The sequence below is a fragment of the Physcomitrium patens genome, chromosome 16 (genome assembly GCF_059467195.1).
Source record: "Physcomitrium patens ecotype Gransden chromosome 16, ASM5946719v1, whole genome shotgun sequence".
Classification (NCBI taxonomy): domain Eukaryota; kingdom Viridiplantae; phylum Streptophyta; class Bryopsida; order Funariales; family Funariaceae; genus Physcomitrium; species Physcomitrium patens.
The window spans coordinates 3,892,074-3,917,564 of NC_143425.1; the positions used below are offsets into that span (position 1 = coordinate 3,892,074).

At 39.1% G+C, this 25,491-nt stretch overlaps 4 protein-coding genes and 1 long non-coding RNA gene across 8 annotated transcripts; 4 read left to right on the top strand and 1 right to left on the bottom strand.

Moving 5' to 3' along the window:
• Positions 1-721: 721 nt before the first annotated feature.
• Positions 722-6,589, top strand: LOC112293410 (phosphoglucomutase, cytoplasmic 2). 4 transcript variants are annotated; one of them, XR_016506930.1, is made up of 19 exons: positions 722-898; positions 1,167-1,257; positions 1,598-1,679; positions 1,983-2,038; positions 2,212-2,325; positions 2,580-2,642; positions 2,778-2,897; positions 3,017-3,117; positions 3,302-3,361; positions 3,499-3,598; positions 3,837-3,991; positions 4,257-4,352; positions 4,471-4,534; positions 4,715-4,796; positions 4,993-5,165; positions 5,282-5,358; positions 5,514-5,671; positions 5,928-6,044; positions 6,222-6,589. XR_016506930.1 is itself a non-coding variant. In XM_024542777.3 (19 exons), the coding sequence occupies exons 2-19, from the start codon at positions 1,177-1,179 to the stop codon at positions 6,291-6,293; spliced, it is 1,746 nt and encodes a 581-aa protein (XP_024398545.1). In that variant the 5' UTR covers positions 722-898; positions 1,167-1,176; the 3' UTR covers positions 6,294-6,589. The 4 variants fall into 4 exon arrangements, 2 of the variants coding, with proteins under 2 accessions (XP_024398545.1, XP_024398544.1); XR_002973021.3 differs by having other exon boundaries at positions 722-758; XM_024542777.3 differs by having other exon boundaries at positions 5,539-5,671.
• A 4,263-nt stretch (positions 6,590-10,852) lies between these two features.
• On the top strand, positions 10,853-11,600 carry LOC112293343 (protein EMB-1). Its single transcript, XM_024542641.3, has 2 exons — positions 10,853-11,153; positions 11,305-11,600. Exons 1-2 carry the CDS (start codon positions 11,048-11,050, stop codon positions 11,460-11,462), a joined length of 264 nt encoding a protein of 87 aa, XP_024398409.1. The 5' UTR covers positions 10,853-11,047; the 3' UTR covers positions 11,463-11,600.
• Positions 11,601-14,530: 2,930 nt separating this feature from the next.
• LOC149987598 (uncharacterized) lies at positions 14,531-16,073 on the top strand. Its single transcript, XR_016506932.1, has 4 exons — positions 14,531-15,128; positions 15,289-15,450; positions 15,611-15,726; positions 15,957-16,073. It is a non-coding gene; the product is annotated as an uncharacterized LOC149987598 (long non-coding RNA).
• On the top strand, positions 15,619-17,818 carry LOC112293032 (protein NRT1/ PTR FAMILY 5.4-like; the record flags this gene model as incomplete). The annotated part of the gene is made up of 5 exons (XM_090243556.1): positions 15,619-15,825; positions 16,056-16,236; positions 16,427-16,641; positions 16,795-16,971; positions 17,140-17,818. Coding segments are annotated over 5 exons (1,326 nt in total), but the record flags the coding sequence as incomplete, so codon positions are not given.
• Positions 17,819-17,944: 126 nt separating this feature from the next.
• On the bottom strand, positions 17,945-25,011 carry LOC112293742 (uncharacterized). The gene is made up of 18 exons (XM_024543533.3): positions 24,630-25,011; positions 24,115-24,198; positions 23,662-23,852; positions 23,230-23,334; positions 22,817-22,917; positions 22,538-22,616; positions 22,169-22,180; positions 21,916-21,981; positions 21,400-21,468; positions 21,157-21,213; positions 20,664-20,741; positions 20,258-20,355; positions 20,024-20,069; positions 19,663-19,799; positions 19,395-19,530; positions 19,052-19,117; positions 18,778-18,843; positions 17,945-18,474 (listed from the first exon to the last, which is right to left on the bottom strand). Exons 1-18 carry the CDS (start codon positions 24,760-24,762, stop codon positions 18,256-18,258), a joined length of 1,743 nt encoding a protein of 580 aa, XP_024399301.1. The 5' UTR covers positions 24,763-25,011; the 3' UTR covers positions 17,945-18,255.
• Positions 25,012-25,491: the final 480 nt, after the last annotated feature.

Below are 25,491 nucleotides of genomic sequence, written 5' to 3' on the forward strand. Positions count from 1 at the left end.
ATTTATCACACGATCATTATTTTTTTCTTTTTGGATTAGAATGTGAAATATGGAGTCAACATTCAAGGACATATATTTGTGGGATATATAGTTTTTCTTGGGCAGTACATCGAAAGTAGAATCGGCAACACCACTTCAATTTTTGGGTCCATACTGGACACTTTGCTTGCAGATGAGGCAACGAACAAGGACAGCCATCGATTGCCGAAAATCGCCACCGGTGATCTGTCCTGCCAAGTAAATCTTGCCACAATCTCAACCTATGCACAGCTATATCTGATCGAACTTGAGGAAGCGATAAAGCTACACATTCGAAGACAAAAATAATATTCATCACAAGCGTCATCAGTGCAGAGCCCTGAAAATGGAGTCTGGATTATTTTGTGGCACATTAGGATCGAAGCTTTTGAGATGCGCCATCGATGGACATTATTGACTGTTGTTTGGGGGTAGAAAGAGACTGATAGGGAGGGGCCGAAATTCTGGCCTAGATTTGTGGGAATGTCAGCTCACGATCCCACCAACACGCGTCACTGCATGAGCAATCACCATTGTCTTGCCATTGATCGATCAGCGGATCGCTACATCCATCGTCGTGCATTAGATCTTCTGGCCTGCTCTAGAGCCAGATCGATCGAGGCCACACTTAGACTATCCCTCTCCCTGCTACCAGTGGGGTTGAAAAGTGCACTCTCTTGCTGATCAGCTTGTTTTCTCTGGTTGTGACACCAACGACGCATTTCTAGATCCGAATACTTGTAAGTTGGGTGGCACATTGTGATTGTTATGCTCAGATCTTGGCGTTTTGAGCATTTTGGGTGTTTTGAGAACTTGATTAGCCATTTTTGTGGGTGTTCGGCGTTTGGTGTTAAAGGGTTAATTGGTGGACCGATCGGAGGTATTAAGGGCGTGGGGTTATGGCAGATCTGTGAGAGCTTTGTGATGTTTTGAGGATGCATATGAGAACATTGTGTGTCGGCGTTTCTATTAACATTTTGCATCGGGAGATTTTGGGTCGAATTGAGGTACCGATTGATGTTGGGGATATAATTGGGTAGGGCAGGTGTAGTGAGGTTTTGTAGCGAGGGATCGTGGATTCTCCGAGAACACATTCTTTGAGTGGATGTGTACTGATTTGGAATGGATCCCGTTCCTTTATTGTGCAGAGCTTGAAGGATGGTGCTCTTTAAAGTTGTGAAGCAGGAGACTAAGGCGATCGATGGCCAAAAGCCTGGTACCTCTGGTTTGCGTAAGAAGGTGCATACGAACAATTTTGACTACTTTCCCTTGCTGTGACTCGCCTGTATATCAGCTTGTTTAAACGAGGAAGATAATCCTTATTACAAATCCCTATTGTGCTGTAGCCATGTCACTTCAATATGTACAGCACCAGTCCGATCCATACAGTTCCCAGAGACACTTATATTTTGTTTTTAAAAGTTATATTGTCGAAGAAAAATTGAGATGATAAAGAAGTGTTACAGAGGACTATAGGCTATGTACTATTTTTGCGTTGCGGTTATTCATATTTGTACTCTGTACTACAATTTCAGTCTGATTTAACTCGCATTTAAGCTTATTCAAATTGGATCCGCAGGTGACAGTGTTTAAGCAGGACCATTACCTTGCCAACTTTGTGCAAGCCACCTTCGATGCCCTTCCTTCTGACAAAGTGAAAGGTTCACCACTAATTCTACCCTACTGGAGGATAATTGTGTTGGCCTCGAATACACTGAACTCATTATGATACAAAAAGCCAGCTTTGTAAGGATCATTTGCACAGAGATACCATGATGGACAATGAAACAAAAAGCTGATGTCTAACTGCAGCTGTGTCCTTGCGTTCCTAATACTATTTCTAGTTTTACCCATTCAACAACCTTTCCCTTGGATCGTTGAGTGGTGTTAAATCTGAATATTGCAAAGTTTCATTTCATCTATTAAATAGAGCATTTGCATTGTCTGTTGTCTGTGTCGCTCAGGTTCCAACATAGTCGTGTCTGGTGATGGCCGTTACTGGTCAACGGAAGCTATCCAGGTTGGTGATTCATTTATTTATCAGAGATTCTTCGTTCTGAAGTTGAGACCATTGATCGGAGGAGCTATTTCCTAAATCTTGTTTAATTTGACACAGCACTATGAGTTCGTGGAACTGGGTATTGAGCCAGAATGGGCATCAGCGTGTTATTGATTAGGTGTTTATTGTTGCAGATCATCATCAAAATTGCCGCAGCTAATGGCGTAAAGAGGGTCTGGGTGGGGCAGAACACTCTTCTTTCCACCCCTGCCGTGTCTGCAATCATCCGAGAGCGAGTGAATAGTCATGTAAGTGGAGGGGCTGAACTGCCATTTGGACATGGCTAACTTGATAAAAAAACGATTAAAGTCGATAAGATGTTCTCAGATTTTCATCATCCTATCCTTTAGAATTCCAATCACCAAATTGCAATAATTTTGTCTTTTTCTGATTCCATGATTTGAAGCTGGGAGAATGAGGTTGACATGAGCGGTGTTAACTCTGGTCTGTACCCTCGTAGGATAATGCATTACGTTAACTCCTGTAATGTGATGGTTTTCAGGGTGAAAAGGCGTACGGTGCATTCATTCTGACCGCCAGCCACAACCCCGGTGGTCCCGACGAGGTAACCCATCTTTACCGCTTCCACAGAACTTGAAAAGCTTTCACCTTCAGTTCATTTTCCTCATTTGTGAAACAGCTTTCCAGTGAAGTCACTTCCGAGTTCTGAAAGCGGACTGGAATATGCCGATCTGCGCAGGACTTTGGAATCAAGTACAATTGTGAAAACGGAGGCCCAGCTCCTGAAAGCTTGACCAATAAAATCTACGAAAACACCAAGAAAATCACGGCATATCATACCGCAGATGGCATCCCAAACGTACGCAAAATTACTCTGTCGAGTTGTACTTATTTGACCATTTTTTAAAAGTTCGATACAAATTTCATAATTCCAATCGATGAATTTATAAATTCTGACGCTCAATTTCTTGACCCAAGGTTGACGTCACCAAGATTGGTGTTACCAGTTTTGAGGGACCTGATGGCACCTTTGATGTAGAGGTGTTCGACTCAACTGAGGACTATGTGAAGTTGATGAAGTGAGCATTTTTTTTCTCTTTTTTTTTCCCCTCCGTTTTTCTTTTTCCTTCACCCATAGAAGATGCTTGATATGATTATACTGTTTCTTGAATGTCTTTTCATATCAACAGAGCTTGATTTAGCCTGCTTCAGCCTTCCTCCTCAATGGGCTCGTAACAAAGAATGATTGAAATTGATGTTCAGGACTATTTTCGACTTCACAGCGATCAAGGATTTGATTACCAACCCCAAGTTCAGCTTCTGGTATGTTTTATACGGCCCGCTATCAACAGAGTTGATATGCAGGTGGTTGACCATTTGAGATACCATGTGGTCATATTTCTTCTTGGTAACGAATTGTATCAGTGGCAAGATTAATAAGCCTCGTATCGCTTGGCCAGTTATGATGCACTGCATGGCGTTGCTGGTGTGTATGCTAAGAAGATTTTCTTGGAGGAATTGGGAGCGAAGGAAAGCTCACTGTTGAATTGCGAACCCAAGGTAAGTTCATAAGATCCAAATTCATGTAGAGGCTGCCCAATGCCACCTGGATATGTTGCCTTGTAGATTAATGCAATGTCGATATTTCAAAAGAATCTGTAGTACTTTTTTGTAACTCATTTTTTACGTGATATAAACTTGTGCTAACTTAATTAGCTGGGTAGAAACATCTCCAGTGCAGGCGAATACTTTTTTAGTTTCTCCACGCTTCTTTAATAACAAACTATTTTATATGCAGGAAGACTTCGGTGGAGGTCACCCTGATCCCAATTTGACCTACGCTAAGGAACTCGTGCAAGTTATGGGATTGGGCAAGACTCAACCTGACGAGATTCCGGAATTCGGTGCCGCTGCTGATGGTGATGCTGACCGAAACATGATTTTGGGCAAGAAGTATGTGATCAGGGCTCCCATCTACGACTCCTTGTCTTAATCTATCTGGAAGTTGATGTGATTTCTGTATTCCTGATCCCGCTAATTCTGTGTTAGCTTTGCTCCAGTCGTGATCACTTTACAAAAACGGGTTTCCTGTTTGTGGTGCAGGATTTATTAATGCTGGATGCTCTCCAATGTTCTTGTGTCGCCGTTTTTTTTTCTTTGTAATGCTTGTTCTCACCTGGTGACTGAGGTATGTGTTGCAATCTGGCTCTGAGTGCAGGTTCTTTGTGACTCCATCAGACTCTGTAGCTATCATTGCTGCTAATGCTGTTGGGGCTATCCCCTATTTCAGTGGTGGTCTGAAAGGAGTTGCAAGGTGGGCTATTCAGCTATGGTTCGTCATTCGAGTCAGTTTTATGTTGCCGATATTTTGTATTGATACCTCCATATCGTACTTCAATGTTTAAGGTCGTGGAGTTGACTTATTCTCGCAGGAGTATGCCTACTTCAGCTGCCCTGGATGTGGTGGCTAAGAAGTTGAACCTGGAGTTTTTCGAGGTTGGTTACACTGGTTGAGTTGTAATAATGACTATTTAAGATATCCAAAACTACGGCATAGTCTAGTTCTCTATATTCGTTTCATTGTGACACTAGAAGTGCCATACTCTTTTATCACTTGCTCCTGCCTATTCGCTTTGCTCATGACGTGTGTCTGTACCCGGCCGAAATCCATACCAGGTACCAACAGGATGGAAGTTCTTTGGTAACCTCATGGACGCAGGCATGTGCTCGGTGTGCGGTGAAGAGAGTTTTGGAACAGGTCTACGCTCATTGCATCCCTCATCGTCAATGCCTTGCAGTTTGAAAAAGTTGTGTTGGACTAATCTTATTAATGGTTATTCTTTCATGGTTTGCTTGGGTTCACGACATTTATAAACTGCGATTTATGTACTTGAGAGTAGTTTAAAAGGTTTAAGTGGTGTTTTTGTTTTTTGAACTATGGCACGGTCTTGCAGGTTCTGACCACATTAGAGAGAAGGATGGAATTTGGGCCGTTTTGGCATGGCTCTCTATCCTTGCTCACAGGAACAAGCAGGCTGGTGGTGACAAGCTTGTGACAGTGGAAGAGATTGTCACTGAACACTGGAACACTTATGGTCGTCATTATTATACACGTTACGACTATGAGGTTAGATTTTCTCTATTTCTAATTGTTGAGTTCATTATTTGACTTTTACCGAAATGATTGACAAGTAATTTCCACCTTCGAATTTGCTCTGATTTACCACTCTTGGGCACGGACAGAATGTGGACTCCGATGATGCAAAGAAACTCATGGCTCATCTTGTTGATCTCCAATCAAAGCTTGGCGATGTGAACAAGTAACTTCCGCACTCATTTTGTGCCACTGCTTCTCAAATTTATTTCCGTGTTTATTGTGTGGCGCATTCAAGCCGTAGTGGTCCAGGTGGCTGTTGAGAAATGTCGCTTATTAATGCAATTCTGAATTTGCTTGTAATTTTTGTACTCTGCTCAGAGTGTGATTTGTGGATCTGACCCAGCTTGATCAAGGAGATTAGACCTGATGTTGCCGAGGTTCAAGAAGCTGACGAGTTTGAGTATAAGGATCCAGTTGACCAGTCCATATCCAGCCACCAGGGTATCCGCTACCTGTTCAAGGATGGTTCTCGGCTGGTGCGTTTCTATTTCTATTTTCAGATTGAAAAATTTGTTAGTCCCGTCATTCTTGGAAGTGAGACGAGACATCTGGGTTAGATGCTGGTATCAGAGCAGTGTTCTAGTAGAAGTTTATTTTATTTCAAGTTCCTCCGAGGATGTGATATGCCATCAATTCTATGTTTTCTGGAGTTTTGGATCTCCTAGAGGATTCTCATATTTCTCTTTTTTTTTTTTTGTTGGTATACAGCTTTACTGTTCTGTACTTGTGTAGGTGTTCCGTCTCTCTGGAACTGGTTCAGTGGGCGCTACGATTCGTCTGTACATTGAGCAATACGAAGCTGATCCTGCCAAGATATTCGAACCCTCTGCCGAGGCGTTGGCACCTCTTGTAAGTTTTTACGCTCTCATCCCTTTTCGAAATGTTTTCTTTAGATATATTTCTAGCTGCCCATCCGTTGAAGACAAAGTCTAGCGAGTCTTTTATATGACGGAATTTCTATATTCTGGTGAAAATGGCAATCAGCTGAAAATTCCACCTTTTAATACCATTTTAATATGATTGCAGGTGGAGGTAGCTTTAAAGCTTTCGAAAATGGAGGAGTTCACAGGCCGCTCGGAGCCTACAGTCATCACTTAAATATTATGCTAATGGCAAGCAGAGGAAAGCGAGGCAGAAAATGGCTTATGCAGCTGGCAACATCTTGCATTGTTCACCAGCAGCATCAGCCTGAATTCAACTACATTCATATTTGGAAGGAGTTTAGCTATGGCCAACAGTTTAGATGTTTACATGGATATGTATGGCCGGAAAGTGCAAAAATTGTAGCCAACTGTGCCGAACCGATTTCTTAACGTTGTATTTATTTTTAATTTAAGAACGTGATCACAGTAATGCGCTCCAGTATTACTTGGCATTTTCTATGTTGACATTTACTCGAGTGTAGCAAGTAGCGACCAACAGAAAATCATTTCTTTGTCACAGGACAGTTAATCTTGATTCCTTTCGAAAACCACTTACATTCAAAAGGATATCCGAACTTTTTTTCTTATATGGTGATTAACTAGGACCTCATCACTGATCTCAAAATTAGCATATTTTAGAACAAACGTACAATTGCCTATCGTAGAAGTTAGTAAATGTACATCCTGTGAAGAATTCTCAACTATATCCGCATTTTGATCATTTCATGCACCACCCTTGTTTCTTTAGCTCACGTTGAGTTCTCACAGACAATGGTGATTCTCTGCCATAGAGCAATCGGAGGAGTCCAATCCCACACAATCAATTTATTTTACGAGATCTCTGTCTTCATTAAAACACTTAAGTGGTAGCCCCAAAATCCAACTGCCACCACGTCGTCGTTTGGACGAAATAAAAAAGATTGCTTCACAACTTTGAGCACATCTTCGGTGACTAAAGCAGAATAAACTTGCTAACAACACAGAGCGTCAATTCAACTGGCAGATGAGCAGAAGTGTTCTCCACCAATACCAAAAACTACAATGTTAGACACAAGTTGGTGCAGATTTGGACAAACTGTGCAGCATCTCAATGACAGAAAATCATACAATGTAGAGTACTGACCTCTTTTAAGAAATCAATGAAATATAAAATGCTATAAGTTTAGGGTCACCAAAAATATACTAGCATTTAAGACAATGTATATTTGAAATAAATATTCAAATATTTTAGATGAAACAATTCTACTAAGCTTCTCAAGAAGTTTCTATGTTGCTTGAAGACGAAGCAACTCTAAAAAGCTTCTCAAACAACTTCTTTAATCTTTTTAAAACTTTTTAGAATTTGTTAGAATATTCTAAGAATTTTTCTAGAACCTTTTAGAATATTCTAAAAATCTTTCTAAAATCTTCTATTAGATGTCCATACCCTAGAACTCTTTCTAGTATATTATCAAATGCATTGATATAGTTTATACTTAATAGATTAAACATTTTAAATATAAAATATAATTACATTATCATCTTTTATGATATATAAAGTTATAAATACATACCAATCAACATAGCTAAAAGATCTATAATTTTTAATTTTAATTTTTATGCAATAGGATGTTAATTGTTTTAAGCATACAATATAATAATTAACAATGTACAAAAATACTATATATTATGGCAATATGTAAGGTAGTATTTATACAAAAAAAAAACTAAAAAATCTAATTTATGTAATTTGATATCATTGGGCAGTGAAAAAATATATTAAATATTTTTATGTTCTTTTAAACTTTTTTCTTGTAGTGTATGTACAAAGAATAAATTTCAGTTATATTATATAATATATTTTATCTTATTTCATCTTCTATTCTTTAATATAATTTAATTTTTTATATAGCCAATATTGTTACACAAAAGTTAAATTTAATTATCTATATTGTAATAGAAGTGCTTCTTTATACATAAGAGTGATGTTAATTAATTATTAAGGACTAAATTAGAAGTTAGCAATATAAAATGATGGCTTGAGTGAAGAAGTTACTTAAGATTAGAAAAAAAGATTTATTATAACTATCATCACAATACACATATCAAAAGTTAGCATTGGAATAGAAAGTATAAATACAACTTCTAAAAAAATACTATTACATTAATAATCAAATTTAGGATTTTTTTTAATAGATAGGAAGTCAATTGTTCAAGTACTATATTTTTATGTAGAAAATATTAACCACACTAAAAATAAATAGCAATACATAAAATTTATCTTGCTCAAAATTTAAAATTAGCATGTATGATGTATAAATTCCAATACAAAACTCATGCAATCCTTGGTATATCATAAAAAAATCATCAATCATTTTAATGCCAAAAACTTATTAGGAAAAAAATTATATTATAACAATGCAATCATAAATCATTGTAATTTAAAAACAATATATTATTTTTCTTGTAATTTATATAATATGCTCTTTTTTATTATAAACATTATGGATAGCATTGACATAATACTTTTGCAACGTGAGGTATCAAAATACAAAGCACCACCAAATGGAAAAATTTTTCAAATCATTATTACCATCACATGAGACACGCATACTAAACATGATCCAATTTTCTATACACAAAAGTCCACTACTATGTACCATTATTCCTACCTTTCCTTGATCTCCATCTAAAATCTAAGATAGAGACATCACATTGGTCTAACTTCTATTGAAAAAGATGGGGCTATATGTAATTTTAAGAGGATATTTTCTAAACCCCGCCTCCCTCCTTTTTCCACTCTCACTGTGTTTCAATCTGCATTTCAACAATTGTTGCATTACTTATGTGATATTATGCAATTACGGGCTCGTTATAAAATGTAGCGCCACTAAATAGGTTCCAGTTCAATGGGAATGTCTTAAGCATCTCTGTCTAAGCCTCTATTTTTCATTAAAATTGAGGCAACAACTTGGTTTCTCACACTATGGCAATTGATGTTGTTCATCCATAGTCCAGACAAATACATTGTGAGTCTACAAATCTAGACAATTATTCAACAAAACTCAAGTTCTATATCCTAGATAACATTCTTCTCATGGAAAAGTCCATTCGTTCAGATCCACGAATCCATTCCAGGTAGAATAGAATTCCAGTCAGGCTTCAGGTGGATTGCATCAGTGAAGGACTCGCAACTTCCAAGGTCTGAAATGAAATTAGTTGCCAAAATTTTCCTTCATTTAATTCCATCTTTCTATAAGTTGCTGGAGATGGTGTGTCTTGTGAAGAGAAGCTTTCTAGACAATTGTCTTCCATAGCAACGAAGCACGCCAGGCACTTATGGTGTGACTAGGGTGTCGTTTTGGAAATGGATAGCTGTGGACACTTGGTTATTGATACCAAGATCCCTGGACCTGCTAAATCAGAAGTAATTGTCTGCTCACCTGGTGAGCTCTTAATTCCACTCACACTTGTCACCCTTTCGGCTCTGCATGACACCACATGCAAGGAACTCTGGGAGTGCCTTTTCCCCCACGCATCGATTGCATGAAGATCGGATTGCTTGCAGTGATGACGTCGTCCGCGTTTGTGTTATGGCGAGTTGTCACCACGATTTCAGTTTTTACTTCCTCTCAGTATACTCTGTTGGGCTCATCTGTGAGGTTGTAACATAGCGTCAAGGGAATCTGCAAAACGCATTTCATATGTTCATGGAACCATTCACGTCTTAATTGGTTTTAATCAGTTGGCTAACCTTCTCGCTCTGATTATACTAGGATGCTCCGCGAACACAACTCATGATCGCATTGGATCCGAACTGATGACACCTGAAGATTATACGGTTGCTTGATACCCAGTTGAATCTTTGTTAAACGTAGCATCACCCCTCACGATCACATTCACGTCGCTGATAGGCCTCAGCTGACGAGACAATACATTGAACAACTTCGAAAACATCGATATTTGAGAGATTTGATTACTTCGGCCATGAAATCATGTCACCTGCTCGACATTTGAATGCTGTGTAATAGTTGAGTTTGATTATGTTGTACATTCGCAACAATTTAATCACCACATCACTTCGTATGGGTGCTTTGTATCGGATGCGAATTGGAACGCATGCAATTGCTTCTGATACACTATCTGGAAATAAAGGTGACGCAAAGTTATCTTAAATTGGTTCTAAGTTTATCAGAGTCACCTTTTAGAATGTCTCTAAACAATGAGGCGAGTTGAAAATCAATTTTTCAACAATTGCAATTGAATACTTCAGGCTTAAAATTCCTAAAACCTTTCATCTCCAAGGACTTTCGGTGCCAAACAACCTCTAGATTTTTGATTCCATGGTTGAATACAGGCAAGTGCATTGGGCTCTGAACCAATGAATGCAATGAGGCAACCTCCGTCACACCATACTTATTTTTATCAAGCACGCTAGCTGTCCTTTAATGAGGAGTGAGATAGAAAATAGGGAAAAAGCTGTCCTAATTAGGAAATAAAAGAAAACTTAACAGACTAGCCAGATGTCGAAAACGCATGCAAAGAAAAACAAAACCTAATCCAGTTTAATAAAACGTCAAATCCGGCTGCATGCCACAGTCAAGGACACTTGTACCTAAATTCACATTCCACCACACTCGAATGCTCAGGGGTTGCAGTTCTTTCACTGTGCACGTGTTCAATCGTTAGATGTCGACGTTAGAAGGCGGCTACTATTTGTCCTTATAAATTGCAGGCTTTTACACATTTTCACATTGTCGTTCACTGCTTTTCCATCATTCCATTTACATTTTCAGCTCGTACACAGAGATAGTTGCAGATTGTTTCCGAGGCACATTTCTTGTGTGCAAAGCCGTTGTAGTTTGTACATTTTCAGCTCGTACGCAGAGATAGTTGCAGATTGTTTCTGAGGCACACTTCTTGTGTGCAAAGCCGTTGTAGACAGTCATCATGTCGAGCCAGGAAGATCTTGACGCCAAGGCCGCCGCTGGAGAGACGGTGGTGCCCGGAGGCACTGGCGGAAGGTCCTTTCAAGCTCAGAAGAACCTTGCAGAAGGTGAAGTCTCGGATCTCATTCCGACAACTCCATTCCTCAGCTGTGTGATCGCCCTCATGACTGCTGATTGTTAACCTTTTTGGTGCAACATTGGCGCTTGCTGCACTGCAGAACCGCATTAACAAGTGACCCTTTGTTGGTTATCCTGCAGGCCGCAGCAAAGGAGGGCAAGCTCGTGCGGAGCAGCTGGGTCATGAAGGATACGTAGAGATGGGCAAGAAGGGAGGCTCTGCTACAACTGACATGTCCAGTGGAGGCGCTGCCGAGGCTGCCGGTCGCGGCATCGACGAGACCAAGTTCACCACCTAGACTATACACATAGTGTAAAGATGGAGTGATCCGTGTGTGGGTACTGTTGAGAGTTGTGACGCGTAAGGCTCCGCCGAGACGCATTTTGTACATGGTTATGCGATGTGAATATGACAACGTCTTGAGCTTCATCTCCAAGCTTTGAACTCTTCACATGGTTGTTTTGTGCAAAGTCACGTCTATTGATAGGTCTCTTGAACGGCCTTTTTGTTTACATGTATCTACTTTATAAGAAGATTTCTTATTATTGCCTCTATAATTTTGGCATCAACTATTTATTCTATTTTAATATAGAATGGATCTTTGAAGACAACATGCATCATCCAAAGAATTACAATAATGTTTTTATAAATAAACAAAGATATCTATATAAGAAAAATTATCTTATTATAAAAAGATGGTTACTCTATTTTCAATTAGAATCACAAGCTAATTAATCTAAAAACCACCCTTATTACAATAAAAATTAGATAAGAGCTAAAAATTATTATAACTAAAAAATTATGTTTATTCAACTTCCTTTAGTTTAAGATCAAAAAATACTTTAATTTTTAAAAATACATTAAAATTATAATTGAAAACTTTAAGCATTATTTTTTGTTTTTTATATCTTAATTCTTAAGTACCTACTATGGCTTACAGACGAGCATTTTATATCTCAAATCAACTTAATGCCAAGGTTCTTATGTACAAAATCAAACTTAGAAATTTTTAACATACTTTGTGATTTTAGTTTCAATTAAGCCTACTATGGATGGAGGCAAAGAAGAAATTTAATTTAGATTCTATAAATGAGTTGAGAGGTAAAAAATGTGTAGAATAATCGTATTTAATAGATTCAAATTATTTAATATGGATGGACTTCTTATATACAAGATTAATGAATGAATTATAATCTTTGTTTACTTTATTATTTTATGGCTTAGAAATTTATGCAAAAGATTTATTTCATTATTTTAGATTGTTTCCTTTTGATACTTCTTCTTTTATAAATAAGCCAAATTTTTCTTTAACTAGTTGGTATATGATACTCTATCAAAAAGAATTGTTTTATACATAAATTAAAAATGAGTGCAATCAATAAACAGATATTTTTTTTATCTATCAACTATTATAATAAAGAATAAGATTTAATGCCAAAGGAATAAAATCATTCTACATAACAAATAATAAAATAATTATACTTCAAATTTCAATAAGGTAAAAAATATAACAATATTATTCAAAAAATTTAGACATCAATTGAATCGTATATATAATCAAAATTGTTCAGTATGTTAGATGATGACCATGAAAGTTGGAATATTGATTGAGCACTAATTTAAAATAATGATTAATATTCACACAACTAATTATACATAATAATTGCTAAATTTTGGTGGAAGTGTTAAGAGAGTTGCCACAATGTTTACACAATCAGAATATATATATCTTATTTATTTATTATTTTTTTTTAAAATTCTTTGTAACACAGGCTTTGTTTTAGGATCGCATTTATCTTCTTGGCAGCACAGGCTTTATCCTACGATCTCATTTACCTTCCTAGCAACAGAGGTTTTATTCTAGGAGCTCATTTATCCTCTTGGCAACAGAAGCATTCTTTTAAAAAGAAATTCATAATATGCACCATACATCATACAATTTGATCTGTTCTTGTAGTAATTTACCAAATTTTATTCGAAATAAATCAATATTTCCTCACACCCTTCAACCGAAGCTCATCACAATCAGTTGAATTTCTACAAAAGTAACACCAATAACACACCTCACCTTGCAACGAGGCAATTGAGAACTCTGTTCAGCAATTTGCAGAATACTCAATGTGTGTATATATACATATCTACAGAGTTAAAGATTATTTTGGTTTGCAAAAGAAAAATACAACTCATGGGGCAAAACTCATTCTGTTGCATGACATTATTTTCTGTGAGCAAACACGGCAAGTGCCTCAGTTGCTGCAGAAGCACAAGTATGGCGTGACGAGTCCTGTCCTGCAGTTCAGTTGCTCGTGCTTCAGGTGCTTCAAGCCACCTGGTATTACGTAGAGGCCGCCGTGGAATGGTAGAAAGTTTCTGATAAGCGCACCATAGGAATCCTACAGCAACGCCATGTGCTCAGGGACACAAGAATCGGATGTCAATTAATTTCTTTTGTTGGGCTTGGATTGATGAGCACCATCGCTAATCGTGACTATGATGCTGCAGTCCCTGTGACGAGATCATTCTTGACAGAGAGCTCTTGAGCAGGTTTGTAGATAACTCTACGTGCTTTTGGACTTGCCGGTTGCGAAATTACTCACTGTCAATGGCTGGTTACGCAGAAAAGCGTATGTGGTAGTTTTCCTTTCTATGGTGTATCTTTGTTCACTTCCAACGTGATTTCTTAAGTAAATCTCGTATTTCTAGAAATAATTGCTCCTCGAGAATCCAGAGATTGCACTCACTTGCATAGTTTACACTGCATCTTTATGAATAGTGTAAGTGAGCGATCCGAGATATCTTCTATTTATAAAAGTCTTGCATAGTCAGCGATAAAGTGTGGATTGATCTGAGTCGCTCAGATTAATGGTGCACGTTGGGTCTGGTTTAAGGCATGATATTTGAAGGCTGGTTCACAGAGTTATCTTACGCTTATAAAGGATTACGGTATCTCTTTGAGAGACAGCAGGAGATTGTCAAGTCCAAATGAATCCCATGGGCCATGTGCTTTGGAAGACTTCATGGTCGTTTAAAGTCGATGTTGTTCATGTGGTCGAGATGTGTCCGATCTTTACCTTTGGTATTTGGATGAGCCCCTCCACTTTACCTTTGTTGTGAGAATTGCGGTCACGTAAGCGAAAAGAGAGGAAATTATCCAAAAGTTACCAAAATTGTTGTCCCATCTTAAAACAGGTGTAACATGGATTTCACGGATGGGGTGGCGCTGATTTTTTGATTTGGCATGCACATGTAAATAGCAGCAACATCAACTTTGTGTTTACTTGTGGCTTCGACCTCACCTCGACTCCTTTTACCGATGTGCTCCGTAAGTACTATCTTCAAGGAGTGTAGTAGGTAGGTTTTTCTCCTTGGCTGCCCTTTTCTAGTCGACCTTGTTGGGATCATTGAAATTGTAAACCTTAATGTGTAACATCTTGTGGAACGACAAGTGCTACTGCATACCTCATAGTCACTCCAGGAGACTCCTAGACGTTCACGTCATTTCTGTTCATGAGAGCACTCTGTTCAAACGGAGAATCTATTGCTGTTTTCGCTCATTTGTTTGTCTATTTGCTTTAGCGTCTTTTCAGACCCGCATCAATGCAAAATGTTTGCTAAGTTTAGAAGCTGAGAATGTCCTAAATGGCAATTATGAATTGCTTTTTTCGAGTCGAATCACCCAACATGGCAAACCGCCTTGAAAGTTGGATGAGGTAGAATTTCAATAACTTTATAATGGCTTGGGACGAGTATCATTGCGAGAGAGTACCACATGACAAGGCTCTGGGGGTCGTGATCTATACGCCTGCGAGTGAATATAGAGCAATATCCTGATTTCTAGGTGTCTAGTTCTAACAATTCCGAACCCTGACTGACTACGATCGCAACTTCAATTCTTAATGCCAGTATAGAAGACACTTAACTTCTTGAGCAGAGTTGCAGGCTATGCCGCACAACTTGAGAAAGAGTAAATACCATTACCTTTGGTGCCTTATGCAAAATTTGTGAAAATTGTTTATTTCGCATTTTTGGGTGGACTATGTTGAGCGGAAGACTTGTTTCAAAGGTTCACAGATAACATGGAGCACTGTTCATTTTTCTCACCTCGTATGGCTATTATGATTCAGGTTTTTATAGCAGGATAATGATGGATCGCCTATTTTCTTCCACGAACCAGCCGTTTGAAGTTGATGAATACAATTTGGTTGGCGATGTCTCGGTTGATATTCGAAGAAGACCATCCAGAAAATCAACCTCGAGGCAATGGAAAGCTGCCTACTTCATTATGGGTACACGCCGTAAGCTAAATTTCAGCAATCAGTGCCTTCTAGAATTTGAACCAAATTTCATTACTTATAAATCCTGAATCTCTTTGGAAAATCTTGCCACATGTTTCCCATGAAGATAGTTGAAGATGATTGTGGTCTTATTGATGGAATTCATTCGTAGGAGTATAGCTTTTAGAGAGAGCCGCTTACTACAGCATTGCTCTCAACTTGGTAACATATCTGGTCCAAGTACTTCACCAAGGCATTGAAAAATCAAGTGCAACGGTCTTCAATTGGGTAGGTGCGGCGTGGGTGTTGCCATTGCTTGGAAGATTCGTGGCAGATGCATATGTTGGCCGGTTCTACATGATCAGCGTGTTTGACATCATCTATCTAGTGTAAAGCAAATCTCTAATCCTCAAGTGTAGTCTTTACTATGCAATCCTCAGTAGTGAGCTTATGGAAGCAGCCTCTAAATGATCGTCGTCAATGACGCTTATGCACAATATGTACATGTTGAATTTCAGGGTCTTGTTCTTCTGTCACTGTCCATGTTGCTCGATGGACTGCGACCACCCCCATGTCCTACACTTGTGAATTGTACGCCTGCAACGAAAACATAATAGAGTATTTTTTATCTAGCACTTTACGTGATAGCCATTAGCATCAGTGGTATATCACCTTGTGTGTCACCCTTCGGTGCCGACCAGTTCAATGAGGATGACAAAAAAGAGAAGCGGATGAAGCGGTTGTTCTTCAACTATTGGAGAATCGCCGTTGCCGGGGGGAGTGTCTTCACTCTTTCTGGTACGCACTTTGATGTACTTTGGTAGCAGAATGGCTACCTTGATTTTCCATCTTTCTACTCCCAAATCTTTTGCATGGATAAATACTGAGAACTTTCATCTTTGAGTGGTTTGATTGACCTCCGTATTCCTTCAAATGCACTACTTGTCTATGTGCAAAAAAAATGTTTCGTGGAGATGGGGCTTTGCAGTTCTTGCCTTTGGTGTAGGCAGAGCTCTCCTGTTGTTGCTGTGTGGTTTACCCAAATACTGCTACCAACCACCGGTCGGAAGCCCCTTGACAAAGATTGCCCAGGTGTGCACAGCTGCGCTTCTCAATTCGAACAAAGCTCTTCCAGCTCATCCAAGCATGCTCTATGATGTCAATATTAAAGGAAAGAAATGTTCTTCACACCAACACATTGAGGTGCATCCACTCATATTGATGTTTTTTTCCGCAAGTTGAACCAGTTGTACAAGTTCAGCAAATTGTGTTTGAGAGTGAGAGACCAGTCACAAGATAACAATAGCCTCTTCTGAGACAGTGGTTCAAGTAGAGTTTCTTTTCTTGTGTTGTGAGAGAATGTATGTCGCACCTGTTAAACTGATATATTGCTGCAACCCTAAACACAAGTTCCTTGACAAAGCTGCAGTGATTGATCCGATAGAGACAACTTTAAGCTATGCTGATGCTAATGATTCTGAGAAGAATATCTCGAAAGAGAATCCATTGCAACTCCGCAGCGTTAAGTTGTTGGTACGTGTCATGCCCATCTGGATCTTCTCATTAATGTTCATGGTACACATTACATAGATCTCCTTGTTCTTTCTTTGTCAAGGTCTGAGTATAGACCTGTCGATGGGACCCTATTTCAAAATCCCTGCCGCCTCATTGACTACTTTCAACTCCTTAACTGCAGTATAATGTATTCCTATCTACGATAAGTATTTTGTTCCCCTAATTCGCCGAATCATTGGAAACGAACGAGGTATCTCTATGCTCCAACGCATCGACGTAGGACTTGCTCTCACCACTGTTGCGATGGTCGTAGCAGCGATAGTTGAGATCAAATGCTTGGACGTGATTAAAGAACATGGCCTTGAAGACAACCCAAAAGTGCCCGTTTCCGTGAGTGCTTTCTGGCACCTCCCGCAGTACATCTTTGGAGTTGCCGAGATATTTGTCATCATAAGTCAAATCGAGTTTTTCTATGACCAAGCGCCTGATGACATGCAAAGCATCGGCACAACTCTCTATACAACCAACACGGCAATTGGGCATTTTATATGCACTGGGATTATAACAATTGCTGTTTCGGTAACAAGTGGCAAGAAAGGTGATTGGATTGTAGACTACTTGAACCAATGCCGCATTGACAAGTACTATTGGCTTTTGGCAACTATGGATATCATCAACCTCGTATTCTGTATTCTAGTAGCTAATTGGTACACATACAAAACAGCTGTTTGATATCATTGAGGCCGTAAACTTTGAGTCTCTAGCGAATGTTGATCTTCTAAACCCTCCAGCTTCGCTTTGGACTGCTTCTGGTATATACTGAAGATGTTTAATATAAGTAACGAAATATTGATTCTACCAGAAACATACGAAGCCTAAGTAAAGTACCGAGACTATAAAGTAAGCCCATCATTCTTTGACTCGAATGTTAACAAAAATTAGAGTGTGTAAGAGAGCATATTTGAGTGCAAAAGAAGCAGTTCACCATGGCTAGATTGGAAAATGTTTGCTCGAGCCTGTGTTTCAAAGCTTGTGACATCCATTCCACAACTCTCAACAGGTAATGATAAACCTCGGATCAGCATAACATGTGCTTCTTTGTGGGGTGCTTTCCTGTGTGTGTTGCAATATTGAAGCTACAAGGGCTACTGAACTATTAACCTTATTTACTAGATCAAAATTCTAGCTTTGGAACCAAAATTTGTTCATAAATTGAACGAGAAAGAGTTCCCAAAATTGCACTTGTTTCAAGGCATGCGCAAAGAAGTGCGGCATAAAGCAGTGCTTTCACTTCATTTACCCTCAATTGGAAAGATTTGCTTGTATTCGGGCTGCATGGGAAGCTTCAATACCTTCTGCTCTACTCAGCAGCCTTGCGGCTTGCTCCTCTGCTGACTTGTTATTTTCACTTGAGCCCTGGTCTTTTGTCCTCACAAGCAGTGCCGCTAGATGATGGAGGCATGACACATATTCCCTCTGCAACTCAGGAACTTCAACAAGGTCCTGTGCTATTCCAGGTGGCTGCAATAGGTAACAAGTACATTTATCGGTACAGATCACAAGTATTTAACGATATCAGGGAACATATATACCTGGAGTTAAAAGGCTACTTTTAAAAACAAGCAAGAACAGTTCGCTTCTCCAGGTCCATCAACATCAGGAAACCGCTAAAAAATTGCGTCTGATTGCAAATACCGAAGTATCACAATGTAAAATTCATGAAATGCAAAAAATAATCAAGCAACTCCATAAAAATTTGCAACCAACAGAGGCTTCAACACAGAATGTTTGCCGAGAAACACTTAATCAAGATTAATGGTGTACCTTGTCAAGTAATGTCAAGCAGTGGCGTAGAACACGTTCAGCCTCTTGAGTCCTTTCCTTTGCAGCCTTCAAATATGAAACCACATTGCCATCATATTCAACTCCATACACAGAAGAGTGAAATAAATGACACAAATAAAGAAGAAAACTATGTTAAAAGTGTAAGCAGAAACTGTATGTAGGATAACGCAAAATACATGGAAGAGACTCAAAAGCAGTGAACACAGATTAGGTTCTATAATCTAAGATCATGGAACAGATAACAGACTCTTACCACAGGGGAACCAGCTAAATCAGCAAGATGCATAACTACAATACCAAGCGCATTCAACGATCGTACCTGCACCAACCACCAAGAAAATTTCTAAATATTGTGCTTAAAATATCCAGCAAATGGGGTAAAGCAACAAAAAATAACACCATGTCTAACTCCCAAGAGAACATGCAGTACATGGTTGATAGAATTACAAACATAAGCGGCGACACTCCATCTTAAAGAACACTTTTCTCGAGGGAGAAACCAGCTATTGTATCAAAACATCAATCAAAAGCATCTTCCAGCGATAAATTCTAATGCAAAATTTAAGGGATATATTAGAAGAGTCCGGAAAACTTACAAGAGCCAGAAGAGGTGGAATAAGTGTGTTGAGAGCTTTAGGGCCTAAACTGACGTCAGTGCCCAACATTGCAGATGCAGCTTGGTCTGCAGCTGCAACTCCTCCTAACGCTTCTTCCCATCGTTGTTCTGCAATTCTGCCACCAAAGATATTCAGAGATAATAAGAACCATACAAGTCCTAAAAAGCTAAATTTCTTGACGGAATGGCTGAGAAGAAACTACATGCATGAAGAGAATTGGTGAACTTTTAATGTGACTGCCCAATACCTAATTGCTTGACGGAGCATGTCCTCAGCCCTCTCATATGCCATTCGAGCTTCTTCCACGCTACGACTTTTGTCTGCCACCATTTCGTCGGCCTGCTGGGTAGTGACCACTGCTAATTTGAACAATGTTGATCCTACCTGAGCAAAATGAAACATAGACGAAACCAGCATGTAAGAAAAAATATATAGATAAAAAAAATAAATGCAAATTGACCCAATAGTTGTATTGTTAACCTGAACAATATGAAAGGGCAAAACACACCAGAACACACCAGAACACATCATGTAATTAAACGTATTAAGATTCTTGAACATCAGGGAAATCCACTAATGCATCTTAAACACGATTAAATGGTCAATACCAGGATGTGTGTTGAAGAAAGCGCCTTCTGTCGAACTTGGAGACATCTGAACATCACGCTCAGAATCATTTCACAACTAGGTGAATACATGTGAATGCATGATGAGCACATCAGATTCTACTCAAAAAGAGCTCAAGGATATTTAGTCAAGCATTTGACTACTAAGTAGTGATCTCTGCATAGATGTGAAACATGCGTAAACCGTGATGAATTTGGTAGAAAAAGGTGGATCACCTCAGAAAGAGTTCTTCAGCTTCATCCAGTTTCCGTAAGGCTTGTAAGGTTGTGGCCAAATTATCAACTGCTGTGATTGTGCTGAGACTTTCAGGCCCCTGCTACAACAAAACCCTGAAACGTCATGATGTGCAAAATTAAACGAAGGTAAATCTAAGAATACACAATCACCAGAGTCAGGACCATAGTCACTGTCCATCATTCAAACGAAGCAGAGGGGGAATTGTACTGAGGGGAAAGAATCATCGTGTGAGGAGGGATTTGAAAGTTCACGTTGTGACACCATAGAATATCCAACATGAACATAAGTTTAATAGGCAGATTCCTTAAGCGTGATTAAGCGAGCAGGTGTCTAACTATCACACACAAATGATGACATGACAGCTGGAACCTATAAAACTAGCACCTGCAGCATTTCAAGAATATGAAGAATCTTGCGCTGGAGGATTTCTGCCTCTTGCAACTTGCCAGAGTGGACCAGTATCTGCATATACCAGAACATTAAACTCTTATCAATGAACATGCTCTTGAGAAAATTCAAAAGCATACCTTCTTTACTACCACAAAAAACTACAAGTGTAAGACCTGTTTCTTCACCATATCGTCTCTTCACTCAACATACGAAGGCAGCAAAAGTTACAGTAAACCATCGTAAAGAAATAAATCGTGTGGACTTCCAGATTCCTGTCGCATCCAACAATGAGAATTGAAATAACTTCAGCACTAAATAATGCATACTAATGTCTGATCTCAAATAATGGTAATTTCTAAACTAGTGCTCTGGCGATAATGGCAATTAAAAATATATTGACCACTATCATAACCAACATGGAAAGAACACAAAAAGTAAGCGGTAGGATCAATCATGTCAGGTCGTTGTTGTAGACGAGATCACTTACTTCTGCAAGACGGCTCATACGTCGCACAGCTTGTTGCGAGTGGCCAACTCCACCCTCCTGGATTTCATGAACTGTTTAGTGAATATAAAGAGCAAAAACTAAGACCTCTGACCTATGTAATCACTGTTTTCATCACCAAGCTGCTCCTCATATGACTAAATCATGACACGTGTATGCAATACTTTTCAAGAAACCCACGTTTAAATACATTTGTAATTACATTACAGGTAGAAAGGTGCAGACCTCAAGTATTCTCAAAGAATCACGAATCAGATGCTCTGCATCCACGTTATTGCCCTGAAGCCGCAGTACCTACCATAATCATTTACAAACAGTTTTCATCACCCCTGTAATGAGCGAGTACTTCAAGGCCTTGGGTCCATTAATTCCGACCAAACCAAATTATTAAAAAATTAATAAATAAGTAAATAAGTACTCTTACCCTTCAATGCAAAATCAAATCATGACTAAGGGCTCAACAAAAGACAATGATTACAGCACACCAACAAAAGACAATGATTACGTCACACCAACAAAAGAACAGAGTATCTATAAAAACAAATATAGTACAACCTCTTGTACCTTAGAAAACATCTTTTAACTCTAGTAGCATTGCTGAACAAAAATGAGCGAAAAAGGAAAAGGTACCATGAAAAACTAAAATATTCAAGAATCTGAGGGCGAAGAAGTAAAACTGAAAAAGAATAATAAGATGGTATCCATAACAAGATTGGTCGCATGAAAGACGATAGTACAAACCTCTGCCAAATGAAACATCGTATTAGCGTACTCTGGATGATTAGGTCCAAGCTTCCTTTCCTTAATCTGATGGCGCCCACGAATGACGAGCATTTTCAGATAGAGAAGAACACAAAACAAGAAAAGAAAACAACTTGACACCCATCATCACATTAATTACAACTAGAAATCATCATGGAAGAACACTGCAGAAGAATATACGAAGTAACCAAACTGCAGAACGAAAGAGCGAGAGAGAGAGAGAAAAGAGCACCTTCAATGAGCGCTGTAGATGTTAACATTCATCGAATCATGTACCAAAAACCAAACCGCCACCACTGTCAAGTAAAGAAAGACGGATCCACTGTCTAAACGCTTGGAAGATCAAACTTTTCACACATCACTGACGTCTTTTGGATAAGCGAGTTGACTAAGGCTTGGTGTCTTAAGAAATATTGAAATCTCAAGATAATAGCAGGTATTGAACTGAGTAATTCCTAGAAGAGAGGAAGCTTGAGGTTTCGATGATCGGATAAATTTCGACCTTCACGGACTATCTATTGACATAGTTAGAGAACAAATCTGGATTACAACTTCCAAGCTGAAGAATCTCATCACTTTCAGTTTAAGTTAGTCAATTCACCTCATAGCATGTCCGAGCCAGCTCATAATTGTGTTGCTGCAAGTAAGTCCCAGCAAGGTTGTGCAACGCAAACGCCACACTGTAAAAGTTGAACCATGCAAGAGCACCTATTTAGTCCGTCAATTTATGTCTAAATCCAACCACAACTGGGACTCTCACCATCAACAGCCCCTCCAAAACAACACAGGCACATTGAATGCCTGCAGAAGTTATTACAACACCCCACAGTTTGTACATAAAATGCTCACACAAGGTCAAACCTAACCAAGAGGACCTTACCTTTCATGCATAGGACCCAAAGCTTGTTCAAGCCTCTGCACAGACTCCAAAAAGAGAGGCTCTGCTTTGGCATACTCCTTTCTCATGCGGTACAGCTCAGCCTGATAGGTAAGATTATCAGAATTTATATCGTGGTTTAAATGCTGACCAAGCAAACGATTGACGTACTTAATGTAAGGAACACGCGCAATCAAAGTAATGAGTACAATCGGTCGATTTGGATACTTGTGATTGCAATATGCAACCAATGTTCAAAACGAAGCTGTTACCTCGAGCCAAGCACTACAATTGTCTTAAATTGACATTATTGTAACTGCGCAAGAAAACATGCTACTAGTTTGAGAGGAAGTCGATTTGTACATGGACCCCCTTCCTTAGCAAGCTGATTTGTTCACTGCTAACAAAATGCTTACCAGGTTATTGCAGCTGGATGCAACATGAGGATCTCGATCTCCAAAGCCTTTCTTGGCTTCCTCCAAAGCTCGTACAAAATACTTCTCAGCCTCGTCGAGACGGCCCTGAGGAACAAATAAGCAAATAAACGAATTTTAAGTCTAATGATTTATGAGGTTTAAAGTCTTACACAACTCATAAATCATAAAAGTTCTCAGTTAACAGGCTGAGATGCAAAGTGGTGAATCAGTAATCAATTCTCAATGCACCAATGGAAAGCCAAAAAGAGACGTAGAACAGGATACATGAGAACTAACCCCTCTATCTTCAAATCCAAGAAAAATGGTCTCGATCTTCAAAGCCAGGCTTCGTTGTTAATCCTCAAATTTCTTATTAACAAAATAATACTCAAGATAACATGACTCGTATTGAAAGACGTGAAAAATTCTGACCTGAGAGAAAAGGTCGCGACCCATGTCAGTGTAGATCCTCCATCTTGCAGTATGAGGATTGGAAGCTTGGTTTGAAGATTGTAGGCTGTCTTCAACAAGTTGAACTTCCTGTTCCATATTATCAGCAGTTGATGGTCGTGCACTTAGTTCCTCAGCCAAACTAGTATGTATTCCACCCCATGAAAGAACTCCTGAGCAAAATCCAGAGACATCAGCATGCAGGCCCAGGCTCTAATGTGGGCACTTGCTTATTGTGATTACGGTAAGAGTTCGTCCAAATCCAACTGCAGCATGATTGACGACAAGCTATACAAAACCCTCGAGATACTGTCAATAAACACAAATTTGGATCGAACAAACAATGATTTTGTAGGTACAAGACGTCTAAGCATTGGTTCTATTCAGTAATGCAAATCCTTTGAAAAGCAAAATTCTAAAAATGTTTGGAACTACCTGAGATCAAGTAGACCCAAATCCTTCCAAAAGATGACTGATTTGTGACCACGTCTGTTGAGGTGAAAATCCCAGCAGTAGTCCCTGCAAATCCAAAGTTTCGCTCAGATATACAGGATTATGCGTGAAAAAAAATAAAATAAACGAAGCCCTTTTCATCGATCGTCCATCGATTGGTAAAGAAGAAAGCATGATTTTCTCCAAATCGCATCACACAAGTCCATTAGCCAAAAATCCACCTCAACATCAACATATAAGGGTCATGATATATTTATTTCTTTTTTCTTAATCTGAATTTTTACCCCTCACTCACCAAAAAAATCAAACTAAAAAAAGTTGAGTTATTGAAGTCCATAAAAATTCAAGCTTATCTCTTGGTTCTCGCACACTAATTACCCGCTTTCGCAAAGCTCAACTTCCGCAAGGGCATTTCTCCATCTCTAATCCAAGAGAAACAAAACCATTCACACACAACCAAAATGCAGGGAATTGAAAACGAGGTCGGAAGACAGAACCTAGCACAGGATAAGACGAGCTCAGAGACTTTCCCGACCGAAACGACGATTCACGCGATCCCAGCAAGGCAGAAGCAAGGGATCGATTCCAGTGCGAAGAATTGGCCAATCTGCCAAGCGCCCTAGTCCCCATAGCCCCCCACTGCACAAAAAAATGCTACAAAACCTCTATCTCACACACTCGAGGAACCAGAAGCTGGCAGTAAATGTGCGAACCTCGTGAATTAGGGTTTCGGGGTTTAAGAAAAGAACAGAACAGTAGTTCTTGTTCTGGGTAATCGGTTCTAGCACGAGGTGAGGCGAGTGTTGCGTCACCGTGTCGGTTCGGGGAATCGTGGACACGATCGCAAGAAGTGAACGATCAATCAATCAGCGGACCCAGCGTCGAATTGGACTGTTTGTTGGGTTGGGATTAGCGACGCCAACTTCGCGGCGCCGTCGTAATATCCGGCACCGGGGATGGGGGACTTCCTCCGCCACCGGGACATCAATCCAAATGGAAATTGACTAAAATCCCCCCTTCACAGGAACTATATTAAAAACACATCAAACAAACAAACAAACAAAATAAATAAATAAATAAATAAATTTGTCTCTTAACTTCGATTCTGACCTTCTTCTATGACCAAGTACTGCTTGCTAATATTTATACGGGTGTTGTCGTGTTGTAACATGACTATATGGTGAAAGATGATAATATGGATCGTATTATAGAAGAGCCAAGTTAAAAGATAAAGTAGAAAAATATGGATAAAAGATAGGGAGGTAGTAAAATTTTTAGTAGTAATGCTGTTTTTTAGAAAAGTGACCTCTACTTACTTTATAGGGCCATAAATAAGGCAAAACAAAGTAGATTGGAAAA

Bases quoted from the DNA above. Each gene is read 5' to 3' on its own strand.
- LOC112293410 (XM_024542777.3), top strand. From the start codon at position 1,177: ATGGTGCTCTTTAAAGTTGTGAAGCAGGAGACTAAGGCGATCGATGGC. The intron at 5,166-5,281 runs GTTAGATTTTCT...GGGCACGGACAG, and splicing joins ATACACGTTACGACTATGAG to AATGTGGACTCCGATGATGC. The intron at 5,359-5,538 runs GTAACTTCCGCA...GATCTGACCCAG, and splicing joins AAGCTTGGCGATGTGAACAA to CTTGATCAAGGAGATTAGAC.
- LOC112293343 (XM_024542641.3), top strand. From the start codon at position 11,048: ATGTCGAGCCAGGAAGATCTTGACGCCAAGGCCGCCGCTGGAGAGACG. The intron at 11,154-11,304 runs GTGAAGTCTCGG...GTTATCCTGCAG, and splicing joins TCAGAAGAACCTTGCAGAAG to GCCGCAGCAAAGGAGGGCAA.
- LOC112293742 (XM_024543533.3), bottom strand. From the start codon at position 24,762: ATGGGGACTAGGGCGCTTGGCAGATTGGCCAATTCTTCGCACTGGAAT. The intron at 23,853-24,114 runs GTAGTTCCAAAC...GATTTTGCTCAG, and splicing joins TTGGGTCTACTTGATCTCAG to GAGTTCTTTCATGGGGTGGA. The intron at 19,118-19,394 runs GTAAGTTTTCCG...TGGTTGGTGCAG, and splicing joins TTCCACCTCTTCTGGCTCTT to GTACGATCGTTGAATGCGCT.